General features: G+C 42.5%; 1 protein-coding gene across 3 annotated transcripts; it reads left to right on the top strand.

Moving 5' to 3' along the window:
• Positions 1-285: 285 nt before the first annotated feature.
• pan3 (poly(A) specific ribonuclease subunit PAN3) lies at positions 286-19,429 on the top strand. Of its 3 annotated transcripts, none has more exons than XM_034145864.1 (18): positions 286-1,064; positions 1,951-2,072; positions 2,287-2,359; positions 2,456-2,526; positions 2,721-2,925; positions 3,095-3,312; positions 3,902-4,006; positions 4,095-4,152; positions 4,364-4,525; positions 5,357-5,473; positions 5,563-5,664; positions 8,309-8,474; positions 8,705-8,792; positions 8,935-9,074; positions 10,366-10,495; positions 14,788-14,852; positions 14,936-15,074; positions 17,094-19,429. In XM_034145864.1, exons 1-18 carry the CDS (start codon positions 746-748, stop codon positions 17,232-17,234), a joined length of 2,421 nt encoding a protein of 806 aa, XP_034001755.1. In that variant the 5' UTR covers positions 286-745; the 3' UTR covers positions 17,235-19,429. The 3 variants fall into 3 exon arrangements, with proteins under 3 accessions (XP_034001755.1, XP_034001775.1, XP_034001766.1); XM_034145884.1 differs by having other exon boundaries at positions 299-808; XM_034145875.1 differs by having other exon boundaries at positions 300-598.

Genomic DNA, 19,429 nt, shown 5'->3' on the forward strand with positions numbered 1-19,429 from the left:
GTTATAGAGTCGTATTTAAATTCTTAGTTAAAGAAAATATACATAGGGTTACTGTAATTATCATTTTGAGTACAATATGCTGTTTATATATTAATTCAAATGAAAATGCCATATACATTTGCCTCTCACATATTTAATGAATTGTTTTTCAATGTTTAAATAAAGACTGCTTACTTACCCATGCATTGCTTTCTGTACATATTATACAGTACGTGGCTGCACAGTAAGTGTATGTACATTTAGTATTTATAATAAGCTTTGTTGCAACAATTTAACATCTGACAGGTGAACGCATAGACTGTATAGCATTTTTTTATTCTGCAAACATGGATCATTTAGCGACGTTATTCTTTTGCATTCACAATATCAGTGCTGCAAGTTCAATATGCGACGTTCATTTTCAGCATGTAAACTCTGCCAAACGCTCTACCCACAATGCAAAGCAATGCTAGCTGGTCCCTAGCCTGTCTGCGAGAAAAAACAACAACAGGCTACTTTGCAAAGAAGGCAGCTGCATGGATAGCGACAACAACGACGACCAGGATTTGACGCATGCAGAGATAATTTCTCAAACCAAAAAGCATCTTAGCCTTATAATGTGAGTACTGCAGCGTTTTAACGTTCTTCACCAGCTCCAGTGACATTAATCCGCTCCTTTAAGGGGGGAACTGTGTGCAGGCTAGCAGGCTAAGTGGCTAGCTCTCTGCGTCTCTATGTGTGCGAGTCTTCCGGCAGCAGCGGTGCCATGAACAGTGGACTCCCAGCTTCAGCTGCTCCGCTAGGGGTTGCCGGGATACCCAATGTCAAGGTGAAGTTTTGCCGATATTACGCAAAAGACAAAACCTGCTTTTATGGAGAAGAGTGTCAGTTCCTGCACGATGAGCCGTCCATGGGAAGCCTGCCTATGCACGGCGGCGGGAGCCCCGTCCCGCTGTCCATGGCCGGCGGGACGGGGTTTCCCCTCGGCGGACCCGCAGCTGCCTGCCCTGGGGGGACCGGTGTGTCCAAGAAAAGCGAAACAATGGGGCCTGCAGGCACGTCTCTGGAGGGGCAGCTTTTAACCAGTGAGTAAACTGGCCTCACACGGGGCGACTGGCTGCGACTTTACTTTTGGGCCTTGTTGGGCTTTGTTAAAATCTAGCCCGGGGATTCAGTGAGGCCTCTTCACCCCAAAACAACGTGGGTTACCTTTGCCCGCAAAACATTATCCAAAGCCTTCAGTGTGTAGCTGGCACATGTTTTACACTAAGGCTTCCTTATGGATAACGTTAGCTCTGTCTTCAGGTGGTTTTTATGTTTTGTAACCAGGTGTAACATTAGCCATGCTGTTCTCACGGAGGAGGCCTGGTGTTTGTGTGTGACAGCTGTGAGTGGGCAGAAACCCGCGACACTACAGCTACCGTAGCTTAGCATTAGCTCAACTAGCGTTGAAATGAACGCTATATTCAACTTGAATGCGTTTGGTTGTGTATTGAGATAGGCGTCTCCGGTGTTAGTACTAGTCCCGTTATTCTGTTTCACTTGGATGATGTGATTGTGAACTATAGTGTTGATGTTGGGATGTAACTGAAGTTTAATGTTTGGTAACATTAGCCTAGCCACGTTAGCTCTTCACGGGGTTTAGCGTTGTTTCCCAACGTAAACAAACCGCAAGTAACTCAAATGCACATGCAACACCAAACGCTCACTACGTCCCATTAAACCCGGAGCCATTGAAACCAGTACGTGTTGCAAAAAGTTTGTTATTAAATGATACTAAGTGGATATTGTAGTAGTGTCTCACTCTGCAGTTGTAGAAATGTTTACATTTTATTTTAAATCAGCTCTGTGATTGTGGCTTAGCAAACACTTAATAGTGCTGACATTAACACACATGCTTAACCTTCAATTCTGTTTAAACTATCTTGCTACAGTTACTATTTGCTAAACTTTGGTTTCTGTCATCCACAGTCCCAGGGATGGAGGGTGCGTCTCTGAACGATGCCAATCTCACCAACTCTTACTTCAGCAGCAGCTTTATCGGGGTCAATGGGTTTGGGAGCCCAGCAGAGACTAAATACTCAATGATGCAGGTATGAGAGGGTTCTGTACATTGTGTTGTCAGTGTGAAAAAACTGCTTTGAAAACTTATGTTAGTTTGGTTTAAGTCCTCGGATAAACCTATGCACTAGTTATTGAGATGTTTTGCATGTAGTTATTTTTTTTACAAACTAGTTTAAACATCACTCACACATTCCATCAGAGTGTCTTCTGTTACACATGTTTTCTTGATGCTGTTGTCTTTAGCGAATGACTACCAGCAGCAGCTCTCCTAGTCTCCTCAACGATGGTGCCAAGAACTTCAGCCACAGCACTCATGGTGAGACTGATATAGCAATCTGTGAGAATTGTAATACTCATTCATCAGATGTTTGAAGGGCCATTTCCAAACTCTCACACTCTTTGGTCTCCACAGATCCGGTGAACTCCCCGACATCCTCACTGTTCAGTGATTTTGGTGCTCTTAGCATTTCCCAAAGGAGAAAGGTGAGCACACAAGCATCCTTTTCAAAACAAGAAAGTTATTTCAAAGTGTTTTTAATGTTCAGTATTGTGCTTTTCTATGAGCAAGTACTTCGGATTTTACTAGGATACATTTCATTTTCTTCTTAGTCTTTATTTCCTTTTACAGTAGTGGCACATTTGTTATAACTCTTGCATGTATTTTCTTTTGCCACCAGGCTCCTAACCCAGCAGCAAGTGAGTTCATCCCTAAGGGAGCTCCACGAATGGCCCCCATGGCTCAGGCCCCCATGGCTCAGGCCCCCATGGCTCAAGCCCCCATGGCTCAGGCCCCCATGGCCCAGTCCTCTGTCCCGGCCTTCCCCTCTCCTCTCTTCCCACATCCTGGCCTCAGCAGCTCCACAGCTGCTGCACTGGCTCCAGGTGAGGGTTTTTTCAGAGCATCGTTGAGATGTTGTATCTGCTTTGCTCCACTTTCTACTTGGCTTAGTTTTGTTTTCCAATCTTTTGCTGGTTCGGGAATTCCCTTCTGTTTACATCTCCACATGCGCTACTGTTGAAATAAAACAAACTCTCCTGTCTCCAATTATAGGCATGTCTCTGTCTGCGGGGTCGTCTCCTCTTCACTCCCCAAAAATTACACCGCACACCTCACCTGCTCCTCGCCGGCGCAGTCACACCCCAAACCCTGCCAACTACATGGTGCCCACCAGTGCAGCTGACCAGGGCCCTCACATGATCCAGAAAGAGACTGTAGGGGGGACGACCTACTTCTACACAGATAACACCCCCGCGCCAATGTCTGGGATGGTATGTGCTGCACACAGTGCCCTTCTGTCTATTTTGGGTAATACTGCCAGACTAAAGCTGAGAATACACAAGAGTACTTATGAAAAACATACAACGATGCAGCACCACATTATAACATACAACGATGCAGCACCACATTATAACCTACAACGATGCAGCACCACATTATAACCTACAACGATGCAGCACCACATTATAACCTACAACGATGCAGCACCACATTATAACCTACAACGATGCAGCACCACATTATAACCTATCTAAAAAATGGTGTGTGTAAACAAGACAACTGCATTTAAAACATCTCGGTTTGAAGCAAGAGTGTTGACTGCACATGACCCATACTTCAGTCTGTAAGCTGCCCTTTTTTCATGCAATCACCACAATTTAAAAGAAAACAGACTCATTGCAGCCAATAACAGGTATTAACCAGTTTAAACTTCTTTAAAATCTTGATTTAGAGTTTTGTTTCATGACATTCCTTTGCGTAGCTAGGAACTCATAATTTTGGACAAAAAGAACAACATCTGAGCACATTGGTTTTCATTTCTCGATAAATAGGAAGCTGTTCTTTCTGGTTTCTTTGCAGGTGTTTCCTACCTATCATATCTATCCCCCCACTGCGCCCAATGTGGCTTACATGCAGCCGAAAGCCAACGCCCCGTCCTTCTTCATGGCTGATGAACTCCGACAGGTATTTCCCAATCACCCACCTGTTCTTTCACTAGATATCTACTCTTGTCCGTCATGTCTGATGTGATGTTCTGCTGTTTGTCTTCCAGGAGTTGATAAACAGACATCTAATAACCATGGCCCAGATTGACCACTCGGAGAACCCAGGTAAAGGGTTCATGTCAATAATTTCAGCTGCAAAATAACATTACTGTAAAGATGTGTGAAAACCATTCATATAGGAATTGAATAATCTAGTTCTTGTCAAAACAACTAATTGTTTATGTAGGCTGTGACCTTCTTTAACATGTTGGATCTGTTATAGTTTCCGTGTGCAAGGCTATTTTTTCTCATCTGAAACTACGTCTGTTTTTGGTAGATGTGCCGTCTGAGGTGGACAGCTACCACAGCCTCTTCCCCCTCGAGGCCCTCCCCCCACCCAACCGCATGCAGAAGACCAGCAACTTCAGCTACATCACCTCCTGCTACAAGGCCGTCAACAGCAAGGATGACCTGCCTTACTGCCTGAGGAGGATACACGGTAATAAATGTGCCGATAACAACAAATTATCTTCCAAAGAATCATAACACATATGAGGTTTATTCATTCTAAGGGCAACCGTTTAAAAGGAAATGCATATATACCACAACCAAAATAGCCAATGTGTCAAATGATGTGTATTGACAAGGCAACTAGGTAAACAAAGTTATAAAAAAAAATTATGATTCCTCCTCACTTTCAGTTAAAATGAAAAGGAAATGCATGTACAGGGTGTCCGCGGGGTCTTAAAAAGTATTAAACGTTGATAAATCAATTTAGTGAAAATTAAGGCTATTAAAAAGTATTAAACGTCATTTTCCAAGGTATTACATTTTGTAGCTTGTTTTCAATAAGTATATAAATTGTCCAAAGAGGTTGTATTCTACAGTCTGCCTGAATGTAATCATTGCGTAGGTGTGTAGTGTGATTCTGTGTAGTTTATTTATGGCATCCCGTTGGATTTGACGTCATCTGAACAGGACATCGCACGCTCACTGCTTGATAGCGCGCGAAGGTCCGTTTACGCCGGTTGTTAAACAACATCGTTATGGGGAAATGCAAGTTTGCGTCCAAATGGTTGGAAGATAAGGAGGAAGGACAATCAATACTGTATATAGTAAATGTGAGGTAAAGTGTGTCGCCAATGTAACCGGTTAAAACTCCAAGTGGCGATGAGGTCTTAAAATGTATGGGAAGGGTCTTAAAAAAGGTCTTAAAAGGTCTTGCATTGACTTCAGGATTCCTGCATATACCCTGATGTGTTGTAAGACGTCCAATTATTAATTTCTAATGGCCTGTTTGTCTGTTGTGTATCTTTGCAAATGTGTACAGGTTTCCGCCTTGTTAACACCAAGTGTATGATGCTGGTGGACATGTGGAAGAAGATTCAGCACTCGAACTCTGTTACACTGCGGGAGGTCTTCACCACAAAGGCCTTCGGAGACCACTGTAAGTGTGTCATTTGTAAGTGGCAATAATTGGATAAATAGAGGTGTGAATGTTAGTAACACTGTCCCCCTTCCTTAATTTCCCCCTAGCTTTAGTGTTCTCCTATGACTTCCATGCGGGTGCAGAGACCATGTTCAGCAGACACTTCAATGACCCAGCAGCAGACTCGTTCTTCACCAAGAGGAAGTGGGGTGAGTTAGTGCTTCCAACCTTGCAGCATTTCCCTGAAATAGACCCAGCATCACCTCAGCGGTTGAATTCGCACCCTGCTGCTTCTCGTATTTTGAGTTTGTTTTCTTCTTTGCTTATGGGGTCGTCACACAGGTCTATTTAAGGGAGTGTCTATAAGTGTGCAATGCCTGCTGTTCTGCTCAAAACCATCATTAGCTATATCGGACTATAAAACATTATTGTTTTTTTTTAATTACATATTTCTTGGCCTCAAGCCCTTCTAAAACATATACCCATGTGGATATATGTTTCTGCATTAGGATTTCTACTCAAACATTATCAGGGTGTCTGCGGGGTCTTAAAAAGTATTACAAGTTGATAAATCAATTTAGCGAAAATGAAGGCTATTAAAAAGTATTAAACGGCAAGGTATTACATTTAGTATATAAGTATATAAATTGTCCAAAGAGGTTGTATTCTAAAGTTTGCCTGAATGTAATCATTGCGTAGGTGTGTAGTGTGATTCTGTGTAGTTTATTTATGGCACCTTTTAAAATGATTAGTTTAGACCCCCCCCACTTTTACTATGCGGAAAGTCCGTGCATCGGTCTATCCACTCGCCGCTCTTTGTAGAGCGCTGTGTCAGTGCTTCATTATCAAATCCATTCCACTTGCTTATTGAGAGAATGCCCAAATCAATGAAACTCCGTACCATGTTTTCACTGCTCCTTTGTACCAAGGCAGATTCTCAGAGCCGTGCACATTCTGCATTTTTTGTGTAGCTGTGTCTTTAGTTGTAAAATTATGCGCGCCACAGTTTCCACGCTGCGAGGCTCCGGCGCTAACAGTTCACGAGCGTGCTCCACTAGCACCCGGATATAAGGCGCTGTTATGGAGGTGGAGGGAGAGTCCTCTCCTGTCAGACTGAGAGGCTGATAACTACAGCTCAGTGAGGTGAAGGACTCTCTGAGGGTTTAGATAGTTCACTTTAGTCTTAAGTAGTAGGTCTCAAACGGTTTGGTAATCATTTATGTAAACAAGTATTTCCAAGGCACACTTTTATATGATCATTATAGTTATAAAAAACAAGCGAATAACAGGTATGAAATAATTCCAACTCATACTACAGGACAGTACCACAAAAATACAGTTTTAAAAGGGGAGTGATTTGTAAAATATGCATAAAGAAAAAGTAAATCTGTTTACAGTTCTGTTTCATATGGGTGTTGAGAGATGTGTCCATAGATCTCCTAACTTTGCTCTCAAAATGCAGCAGATTGATGCTTTTAACTTCAATATTTCAAAAATCATCTTGCCGGGGGAGCATGCCCCTGGACCCCCCTAGAGGAGGTGAGCCTACACCCCCTGTCAAATTGTCCCACCCACATTGAGGATGCTTCCTACGCCCATGTCTGAACAGGACATCGCGCGCTCACTGCTTGATAGCGCGAAGGTCCGTTTACGCCGGTTGTTAAACAACATCGTTATGGGGAAATGCAAGTCTGCGTCCAAATGGTTGGAAGATAAGGAGGAAGGACAATCAATACTGTATATAGTGAATGTGAGGTAAAGTGTGTCGCCAATGTAACCGGTTAGAACTCAAAGTGGCGATGAGGTCTTAAAATGTATGGAAAGGGTCTTTTAAAAGGTCTTACATTTGACTTCAGGATTCCTGCATATACCCTGATGTTATTGGGATGTCACAAGAAAATATATAGGTACCAAGTTGAAACCAAAGTTGTGCTAAAGGCCAAGTGTCTGTTTACAATTGAAATGCAGGCTGTCTAAAACAAAGACATTCTGGTAGATGTCATGAATCTTCCAAAAAAACAAACAATTGATGGGAGTTTTGAGGTATCCTGTTTTGACAGTTGGCCGTTCATGTGTCTGTAAGATAGAGACATTGGGACTTGGAGGAAACTGTGGCTGAAACTGATCCTAGAGCAGGTGCTGTCAGGCCTACCTTCTGGATTGCAGAGTTGCAGACAGAGGAAGCAAAACCACTCCGGCTTTGTCTAGTCAGTAAGTAACAAATCATAACGCTTGATTTGTTAAGAATTGCACGGGGAAAAAACACCCCAAAAGCACGCAATCATAAAGTGCAAATTAATTTCTCAAATTGCCTAAACGAACAATTTAGCCGTTCCATCTCTTTCTCAAAGTGACATTGTGGTTTTCTTTACAGTCCACTCCCACACACAAGTCCCCAGAGTAAGCTAACCCAACCCTGTGTTTGTGGTATGACCGAATATTACAAGCAAGCCTACGTTTTGATCAAGGATGATTTCTGGAAACGGGGAACTTCATTTCTGTTTGTAGAAATGTCATGAGTCATTCGAACAAAAGTGTTATCTGCATTTAGTGTTTATCAGCCCTAAAATCATTTTGAACTGAAGTCTTTGAGGTTTTTTGGACTGTTGGTCAAGAAGATATCAGTTTGGGCTTTTTACTGTTTCCCGAACTTAGAGTATAATACGTGTCATAAAGGTTAGATTATCATGATAGAAAATAACCGTTATACAGAAAGACGTGTCTGACTAACTGACCGTTTATCCTGAAGATACGTATGCCAAGGAAGTTAATGACAGTTTGGGTTTTTACTTCATGAGTAATGTCTAACCCTTCAGCCTACGTTATCGTGATGAAGCACGTGTTCTCTTGCAGGACAACATGAGCCTCCTCCGCCTCGGCAGCACGCAGGTCTGCTCCCCGAGTCTCTGATCTGGGCCTACATCGTCCAGCTGAGCTCGGCCCTGCGCACCGTCCACACCGCCGGCCTGGCCTGCCGCGTCATGGACCCCAGCAAGATTCTCATTACTGGCAAGACCAGGTACACACACATTAACACCTCATTATCATCATTGATAAATGCTGTTAATTAGACCCTGGTGCACAGAGCAGTGTGAATTTCCTTCAAGCTCAGAAAGTGGAGATACGTTTACTGAAAATGTATTGAAAGCGGAAGAGTGTTTTCAGTTTACGCTTCCTTTTCCACCACAACCATGTTGCTGTGCACACTCAGACTAAGCTATTACTGACGATGGTTTCTTATCTCTGCAGGTTACGGGTGAACTGTGTCGGGGTGTTTGATGTCTTAACCTTTGACAGCAGTCAGACCAATCATCTTGCCCTAATGCCACAGTACCAGGTACTTTTTATGACGACTTTGTGTTGAACTACACTTGAAGTGCTAATGGAAGGAGTAACATGTCAATACTTAACGCCAGCATGTGTGGAAAAGCTCTTTGTAACGGTATCCTCTGTGATATGTGTGTGTTTCTGTTGTGTAGCAAGCAGACCTAGTGTCACTGGGCAAGGTGGTGCTGGCGCTGGCATGCAACTCCCTGGCCGGCATTCAGAGGGAGAACCTGCAGAAGGCCATGGAGCTGGTGTCCATCAACTACTCTTCAGACCTCAAGAACCTGATCCTGTAAGAAAGGGAGGGGGGTGCAGCTCGTGGGAAATTGCATAGAATCGAAAATTGACATAAAGTTTGATAAGAAAGTTCGTACCTACTAACTCAGGGGGGTCAAACTCAAATACACAGTGGACCAAAATTAAAAAATGGGTACTATTCGAGGGCCGGACTGGTTCAATGTTTATTGCAGAACTTATTGAAATGAACTTATTGCACATATTAAACCTGGAACTAACAAAGCTTAAATGATTGCCTATAAAAACAACATTAAATAATCAGTTGCATTCATTTCTTATGGATCTATCTGCAGATTTTCCTCAGTCCTTTCTTACGATTACATTTCTCCACAGGCCAACAACAGCTTCAACAAAGCTATTTCCCTGAAAGAAAAAACCAAACATGCCCTGTTGTCTCAAGAAAACAAGTGCAGAAGGAAACATCCATTGAAACTCAGTGTGCTGCTCTGTGATGCTAGTTCAAGCCAGACACTTGGCATCTCATCTTGGGTGCAAGTTCATCAATGTTTGAGGAAACCCTCAGGATTGAGTGAAGGTGCAATATACCGGCGGGCCAGATCTAATAGTAATAAGAAATGATCCTGCGGGCCGAAATTAAATCCACCACGGGCCTGATTTGGCCCCCGGGCCTTGAGTTTGACACATGTGTACGAACTGGTTTAGTGAAAAATGCACACATGGCAGGCGCTGCTACCCTGACAGCTGTGAGTGCTAACAAAGCCATACTGTTGTGATAGTTCATACTGATCATGTGAGCTGTCAGTGCTGCAAACTCTGGGACTTTCTCGTTGGTTTCATTGGAAAACAGTTGGAAACAATGGGCTGGCATTTTCCGTTCGTTTTGTATAGTTTACCCCCGAACACTTGTCCTATGTTGCCTACCAAAGCTTTTACACTTAAACCTCTGATCACAGTTTGCTTAAAACAACTCCCAAGGTGATTTGATCTCTTAAATGTTCTTCTTAAATTTGATTGGCCAAGTTAAGACCTCTGCAGTTTTACTTTCTTGAAGCCTCCCAGCCATCTAGAACCTTCATAAATGCCACGTTTAACAAATTAGACAAAGCTGGAATCTGGTTGGCAAGTCTGCTTAAATTAAGTAAACATTCCTGTTCAGACTTTACATTAACAATGCTGGTATTATGTAGCGGAAAGGATTTTAGGTGTCACACTTTGTCTATGCTCCTTTTGGCAAAAAATATACCCTGTCAAGTTTTTTTGTGGAAGAGTCTTTATCCATCCTTTCCAAGAAACCACAAGTCAAACTAAAGTGTCTGTGTGTGCAGGTATCTGCTGACTGAACAGTCTCGCCCGCGCAGCGTCAATGACATAATGCCAATGATTGGAGCTCGGTTCTACACACAACTGGATGCATCGCAGATGAGGAATGATGTCATTGAGGAGGATCTGGCTAAGGTATGTGAAGGTGCATTTCTTCAGTCTGTGGGTGTTTCTCAATCGCGAGTACGCTTGCTTGGTAGCACATGTCTGCCGAGCATCTTGCTTCAGAAACGAGTCAAGAATACTTCCTGACATTTGGAAAACAAAGAGTGGAACAGGCTAGCAAGTGTGCAGGTGTGCGTCATATGAGAGGCCCCGCCTTACATCTTCCGCCACAGATTTGGGGAAATTGGTCCGTGCGCAAAGCATTGTGGGGATTTTAAGGCCGCGGAGTCTACTCATGTGCAGCCTCGATATTTCTCCAAACGGAGTACGCCGGGCTCGGTAGATTTCCAAGTACGCTGGAGATTGGAACAGTACTTCGGCGTAGTATGCTTGAAATAGTGGCTCTGCAGCAACTTTACTCGCGATTGAGAAACACCCACTGTCTCACAAGGCACAGAGCAGACAGAGGGTGTTTCTCAATCGCGAGTACGCTTGCTTGGTAGCACATGTCTGCCGAGCATCTTGCTTCAGAAGCGAGGCAAGAATACTTCCTGGCATTCTGAAAACAAAGAGTGGAACACGCTAGCAAGTGTGCAGGTGTGCGTCATATGAGAGGCCCCGCTTTACATTTTCCGCCACAGATTTGGGGAAATTGGTCCGTGTGCAAAGCATTGTGGGGATTTTAAGACCGCGAAGTCTACTCATGTGCAGACTCGATATTTCTCCAAACGGAGTACGCCGGGCTCGGTAGATTTCCAAGTATACTGGAGATTGGAACAGTACTTCGGCAGCACTCGATGACGTAGTATGCTTGAAATAGTGGCTCTGAAGCAGCTTTACTCGCGATTGAGAAACACCCAGAGAGCACATGTGAGAGCGCATGTTAGGGCTGCTCAATTAATCGTATTTTAATCGCAATTACGATTTTGGCTTGCAACGATTATGAAAACATCGAAATAAAACGATTTTTAAATTTATTTTTATTTAAATTAATTTTTTTAATTGTTTTTTCAGTTGAATTATACTTAACGTTCAGGGTAATCAACTGTTAAAAACATACTGTTCACATTTTTTTAGTAAGTAAATGGATAATCGTGATATCAATTATTGACCCAAATAATGGAGATTATGATTTTTGCCATAATCGAGCAGCCCTAGCGCATGTTGCAGTCCTGTTGTTGTCAGGCTGATATTCTGGGTAATGGTTGGAAATAGGCCATGGGTTCAGTGAGCTAAGAGGGAAGTTGTGTGCACACAGGATGTTATATGGTATATAGTTGGCTTTGCAGTCCCGTCTTGAGTTTAGCCGTCCCTTGTTAGGGAGTGAATGTGTGAAGCCGACCTTCACCTCATCTCTCTTCTTGTTTATCAACTTCTCCTTAACTCTGTGGCACTTTATACATCCAGCAAGTAGTTTGTGCTAGTGTTTCTACCTGCTAACTGGTTCATATAGCAACTGGAGAGTAAGGCAAGGCAAGTTTATTTATGGCATCTCAGACACCTTTCAGTACGCGACAATTCAGAGTGCTTTACAAAATAAAATAAATACAGTAAAAACACATTATATAATGGCATTTTACAACAGACATTTAAAAGGCAAAGATAATAAGATAAACACAACAGTTATACCATACATGAATACAAAGCAAACTGCAGTGTGAATATGAGCAGCTTAATTAAAAGCAGCGGCAAAAAGACATGTTTTCAGTCTCGATTTGAAAATAGTAAGAGTTTCTGCAGACGTGCACGATTCATGCAGTTTGTTCCAGCATAATAGAGTGAAGAGTAGAACAAGGCACTACTTTCTGTAGTAATACAACTGGGCTAGAAAAGTAGGTTTGTTTTTGTGGCCCAGCCTGCCTGTGATCTGCTGATAACTGCTGTTGGGACAGTGTAACCGTTTCTGGTTTCCCATGGTATCTTTGCATAATGCCTCAGCTCAATGTGGATCTGTATGCAGGGAATAGAAGCAGTGGGGTTTATGTTCCTCGTAAGCCTTTTCTTTTTTATAAACATGTCAAAAAACACAACATTTGCATGAAACCCCAGATGGACGCAATGTGTTCATGTCATTCCTGGGTTCCCTGATACGTAGCCTGGGGTCATGTTTCATAAACGACTGACCCGTTTGCTTCTTTATAATCACACTGTTGTGTAAAGCTGCAGACTGCAAGTGGCATCATTACGTTTTTTTTGTTTAAATTCAAGTTCTCACGTTCTCTGTTATACTTTTCACCTTTTCAAGCATTCATTTAAGCAACAATATTGAAACAAAAGCAGGAAATCTCCATATTTTACAGCCAGACACAACTTCTGCAATTTCTGAATACAATGAATCGATTATCAGAATATGTGGTTTTCTTTCGGTCGATCAACTTGTTGTTGCACATCCAATTTTAAATAGCGCACCAAACAAAACGTTATTATTCAAATGAATTTCATATATCACGAAACCCTACTCTGAAAAACATTCAGATGCAAATTATTTTAATGCAGCAGGCTCTAGGGAAATTTTACATTTTCGTTAGAAATCCAGTGCTGGCATGTTCTCACACAAGAAGGCCCAATCCCAAACCACGCCCCACACCCTACCCCTACACACTCCCCCTCCGTGACGGAGTGAACTCCGTGGAGTGACACTCGCAGTTCAACGAGGCTCCCTCCTGTCAGATGGAGGGAGTAAATACAGCGGCAAGCTTTGGGACAAACTCCCCTCTCTCCGGCAGGAACAGGAAATGCCGTATCTGTATGTAACAACGGTTTCAAATCAGCATCTCTTAGACAACAAATTAAAATGAATAACTCAAATAAATCTCCAAACATCTTTTTTGCTGTATCCATAACTTCATTTTGTGCACCAGATTGATGCATTTAACCCTTCCCATGCCCCCGGACCCCCCTAGAGTATGTGAGGTCCACCCCCAAATAAAGCAGGTTAAAATAATTAGATTGCATACATGTTCTTTTAGTAAACACTGAAAACGGGTCCCACAGACCCAAACAGCACACACAGGTTAGAGGTAAGCATATAATAATGTTAAAATGTGCTAAGTATATACACTGCGGAGTAAAAGTAGCTCTCATCCTAAAAAAGGTTGGAGACCCCTGTTCTAGAAAATATCACAGTTGGTTTTTCAGTGATGATAATGCAGCTTTTCTTTGGTTCCAGTAAGGAGGAAGTGTTTTCTGTAAAGCACCATGTATGGGAAGAAACTCAAGTGGCAGCGGTTTCAGTTTGTGACAGTGGTCTTGCCGGGATGAGAAGTGGTTTTTTTGAAAGGGTAAATTGTCAGTTCACCTGTGCCTTTTTTACTTTCGCAACGTTTCTTCATTCATAAATCCCCCCCCCCTTTCTTTGGGCATGTTTCAGGTTTATGTATTTAATTGATCCTTCGGCTGCATACTCTCCAGCAAGTAGTGTGGTCATGGTGGGAAATCTAAATGACAACAGACTTTAAGTGGGTAGTGTCAATGAGAAAGTGCTTCTGTTTTCTAATCCAAGTTGAACGTTGCTGTAGAATATATCCCTCACTTCGGGCCAAAAGGTCTGTTGCTTCAAGTTGGTTATATTTTTAGTGCGTCAAGTAGGGCTGTGCGATTATGGCAAAAATCATAATCACGATTATTTTGGTCAATAATTGATATCACGATTATTGAATACGATTATTCATTGACTTTGAAAACATCCATTTATTGAACTTTTAAATACAAATAATAATTTGAACAGTATCTTTTTAACTGTTGATTTCCCTGAACGTATAATTCAACTGAAAAACCAATACAAAAATAAATAAAATAAATGATACATTTATATCTACATTTAAATAAATAATATCAAAATAATAAATACCAATAAACAAGATCAACAAATATTTTGGAGCGCACTTCAACAAGCTACTAAACATATATAAATATGATAAATACAAATACATATGATCAAATATGTTACAGTGCACTGTCACAACCTAGCAAAGCAAAATAATCGTTTTTTTCGATTATGTTGTTTTCGTAATTGTGGCAAGCCAAAATCGTAATTGCGATTAAAATACGATTAATTGCACAGCCCTAGCGTCAAGATAATAATATTACTTGTGTTCAGTGACGATGTGTGATTCAACCTCGATCTAAAAGCTACTGCTGCTGACCGTGCAGTTTCATTCACCCACCAGCTGTTCAACATATTTACAGAAAAATGGACAGTCATATTCTGGTCAAGGACATGTTGCACTTCAAACTCTTTTCTCTCCCTTTTGTGGTCTAGCCCTTCATCAAACTGTCAGAGACACAACAATGTTTTGTGATTATGAATAATCTTTTTGCAGGAGGTGCAGAACGGCCGTCTCTTCCGCCTGTTGGCCAAACTGGGAACCATCAACGAGCGACCAGAGTAAGTAGGACTCGTGTTAACTTCCACCTGTGTGTGTGTGTGTGGTTCTGTTACTACCCTCTGACCTTCTCTGTGTGCCTCAGGTTCCAGAAGGACCCAACGTGGTCGGAGACGGGTGATCGCTACCTGTTGAAGCTTTTCCGGGACCACCTGTTCCACCAGGTGACCGAAGCGGGGACGCCCTGGATCGACCTCAGCCACATCGTCGCCTGCCTCAACAAGGTCAGACATTTGTTGTTAAAAGTTGTCCATTTTAAGGAACTTTATTTAAAGGTCACCTATCATGCAAAATCCACTTTTTCATGTCTCTTCTACATCAACATGTGTCCCCTCTCTCTGTGTCAAGAGACTCTGAAAGTTTCAGGAAAAAAGATTCTCTCTCTTTTTGTCCTGATCCATTTTTATAAAAACCTGTCTGAAAATGAGCTGATCAGATTTTGGCCACTTTATGATGTCATAATGTTTTTTTGGCTTGTGTAACCATTAGCCAATCACCAACCAAGGTAACCCCCCCCCCACCCCCACACCCACACCTTATCACCTGAATCTCCTCCTAGAGCACCATTGAGTTCTTTGTAACCAAATCTCTCTCAGAGGGGCGTGGGGAGGGGCTCCTTATTTTCATCTAAAGTAACAGATAGAGAATCAGCACTTTGGAAACAGGGCTGAAACAGAGGGGATTATGGGATGCTGCAATGATCTGTTTGGTGTTTGGAGCCAAACATTTCAGAGACATGTTTTGTATATATCTGAGACCTATGCAAACATGCGAAGCCGCCTATTTTCAGAACGTTCTGTTTCTGCTTCATATGCACTGACTGAAGGGAAGCGTGAGAACGGTGTTTATGGGCCAACCGATGGTAGAACAGAGAAAGTAGGTTCTTTATCGGCCTACTTCTATTGGGGATGTTTGATTTGCTTCTGGTCACGGGCAGAAGCAACGAAAGTGTCAATCTCACTCTTTACAGCCAACAAACGTTTAGGTGTGTTTGTTAGTCTGCAGCACTTTGCTAATAATTGAAACTAACACAAATCTCTGAGTGGAACTGAACTATGAATCGTATCTCAAATGCTTTACCCAACATCTTAAAGCAGCCCTAAAAAAAAAAGTCCCCAGACTGAACTCATTGACACATGTATTTCTCACTTCTGCTGTTCCTCTTCACACTGTAAAAGTCAGAAGCTGGGGCAAATTGTTCTTCACGCGTCTTATCTCGTTATTTAATCGACATATTCTTAGATGATATTAATCATTAGTTCCGCATGATATCTATCTCGCCATCAAACTACTTCCCAAAAAGAAGAGCTTCAAGTAATATTATTTTTAAATCGTCGATCGACTTGCTGATTATTTTGTGTATAATAAGAATGGTCCATAGAGGCTTTTCCGGTGACCTCCATGGGACCTTATTTCGGAAAAATGATGTATTGAAGTCAATGGCGAGAGAAAGATTATCTTTCGATCCCGTTTGAATTGTGCCACGAATTACACACATGATGTTTGTCAATTTAAAAGATAATTTTGCAAGTAAAAAAAATTAAAATGTGTCGTAAAACTGTGAACTGTTTTGGTGTGAAACCGCTCAATGAACTACATCTCCCGTCTCGCACCACACACCCAGACGGCCGTCACGTTGGCACATTTCACTTCTTTCTTTCAGAATGAGGTGAAAAGTATTAAAAGAGGTGAAAATCACTCCAAGTCTGGGCATGTTGAGAGCTGTACATACACACAAGGGGAGTGAGTCGGTTCATAAGAGCCAGCATGCAGGACCGGGACTCTGGGATTTGTAGTCTTTCTAATTGCGTATTTTTCATAGTCTTATATTTCAACAGTTTTACGACAAAACTGTGACTTTTTTGACATGGAAATTATTTTTTAAGATTGACAAACTGAATTCGTGGCACAATTCAAACGGGATCGAAAGATAATCTTTCTCTCGCCATTGACTTCAATGCATACTTTTTCCGAAACAAGGTCGGAAAAAGGTCCCCCGGAAGGGGAGGGACTTCGCCTCTATACCTAAAGTCCAATGTGAGTTTACAATCACAGGAGATAAAAACGTAAAATCCTCAGATGAGAGAACCTGTCATAAGGTCTAGCTTTTGGTTTTTGGCAGTTAGATTATTATTTGACAATTGACTAATCAGCGGTTCTATCTGTACTTTGAAGTCCTTAGAAATAACAATTTGCTTCCATAAATGTTTCTGTTAAAAACTGAATCCTCTTGTTTGCCCCAGCTGGACGCGGGTGTTCCTGAGAAGATGAGCCTGGTGTCCCGGGACGAGAAGAGCGTGCTGGTGGTGACGTACTCGGACCTGAAGCGCTGCTTCGACAGCACCTTCCAGGAGCTGCAGGCGGCGGCCTCCGGCTCCCTGTAGCGCCCCCTGTGGGCCCGGGGGGGGGACTGCCCGTACCTGGAGCACATTATTGCACTACAGCGGAGGACCAGGCTCGTGGAGATGACATCAGCATGGCCAAGGCAGCGGGGCGGGGCTTCGTGAACCTCAGTCACATACACTGACCGTGTCCACCAGGAAGGCTTTTTCTAAAGTGTATTTTTTTTAGTTTTCCTAAACCCCGCAGCTGAAAAACGTAAATCAAAAGGACAAAAAAAACAAAACGAAAAAGGACAAATACGGAAGCTGTGACGAACAAGTATGATGACATTTTTTTAGATTTGGGGAACACGACAAGAAACAAACCATGAGGTTTTGAACATTTTTCCGGCTTTTATTGTTTATTTCTACAGTTGGGGTTTATTTTGTCTGAGGAGGATGCACTAAGATTTTAATTTTTTTTTTTTTATGGATATGTGTGAGTGGCCTGCAGGGTTTAAAGAGAGCTAACGTCACACACGGACATGAACACCAGAGCAGACTAAGAATTTAAACAAAAAACAAAAATAAATCCAGCCTTCTATTGACCGACGGGACATACCACTCGAGGCTTTCACGGGGGTGGGATGGCTCCTGTTTCATGAAATGGGCCAGCCCACCTTTGCCTTGGTTTTGGTTCCCCCACACAAAGGACAAACCACTTGGGTGGGTGGGCTCTTCAAACTGGAACAATCGATGGATTTCTGACATTTTCATTCAGGAAATAGTGGAACATCAGGCTCATATGTGTGGGCACGGACTGGGGTTTGAAAGGTTGAAACTTTTTCTTTTGGCATTGGGGAAGGAGTGTCTTCTCCCTTTGCCGCCTACCATGATTTTGTTACATATGCAGCATCCGCCTTTGGTTAATGGCCGCTATCGTGACATGAACTGCTCAAGGGTGGGTGGTTTTGGTTCAGCTGTCCAGCACCTGGTTGTAGCCCTTCTGTTGAGGTGGAGCCACAGCTGCCTCTTTGTGGAATGTCATTCTTTTGTCCCCCCATATGTCCCCTTTCTCTCTCTTTCTCTCCCCTCTTCTTCATGCTTTTATCCCTTTCTTCACTTGGCCCCTCCACATTTGAAAAGTGACACTTTTTGTGATTTTTCTAGCTGTGTTTTTCTCAGATATTGTGCAGGAATGCATGATAGGAGCTGGGACGACAATTAGTTGTTTTTGCCTCAATTAAAAGTTATTATTCTGTGGACCAATTCCAGCAGGGGTTTTAGGGGAAGGGCGAAGGGGAGAACAGGGCACCAACAGTTTTTTATGTTTGACTTTTAAAGATCATGGAATATAAATATGCTGGAGACGAAGCAGTGGTCTCTCACTCGGGTGGCTTGGATTTCTCTCAGGATGACAAACAGCTGGAGGGGCCCAATGATTGAATGTGTTTGGCTGTCATTGGCGACCCCCTGTCCAGTCAGATAGATTCGCTAAGGTGGAGCAGGTGGAGCATCTCCAGGCGGAGGGTTAAGGAAGTTACTGGCACTGTGCAGATCATGCTGTGAGGGGTTTCATGTTGCCCTTAAGTACGGTTCATACTCCTTTTTGATGATTTGAATCTCTTTGAATCAAAGTCACTTAATGAATATTGTGCAAACCTGCTTCACCCTGATAAAGAGATCAATCCAAGCGCTGTCGAACCACTGTTTTTGATTTCTCTGCCTTAGATTGGTTCTCAGTAGCTTTTGACGGGTGTGTACAACTTAAGACTGTAGAAAAACAGGGTCTCATGTACTGTATGAAGCACACTGTCGGATAAGAGACAAATCAAGGAGGCTAATGTAAACGAGAACAGTGTCTTGTCAAAGCTGTCGTGAAAGTTGATATTCTGTACTTGGGGGTAACACACCTGCAGCAAGCTGGAAACATCATGTACTACTTCCTCTGTTTTAGTGAAATGAACCGACAAACTTACTTGGTGAATGTGGTGCTATAGAAAACCCTCAATACACAAACACACACACACACACCAACTTGGTCTCCACATTGTCAGTGCTCATATCACTATCTTCCACATCAGAACACACACACACACTCCAGTATATGTTAGTGACAAACTTCTCCTCCCCCACATAAACAAAACTACAACAATCACCATCTTAGTATGTTTGATGCCCCTCTTGTGTTCTCTTGTCTCAAATTTTGCAATATTTGTGTGTACAGCAGTATTTTAATAAAGAATACCAAAACGAAA

Source organism: Trematomus bernacchii, unplaced genomic scaffold (assembly GCF_902827165.1).
Source record: "Trematomus bernacchii unplaced genomic scaffold, fTreBer1.1, whole genome shotgun sequence".
NCBI lineage: Eukaryota > Metazoa > Chordata > Actinopteri > Perciformes > Nototheniidae > Trematomus > Trematomus bernacchii.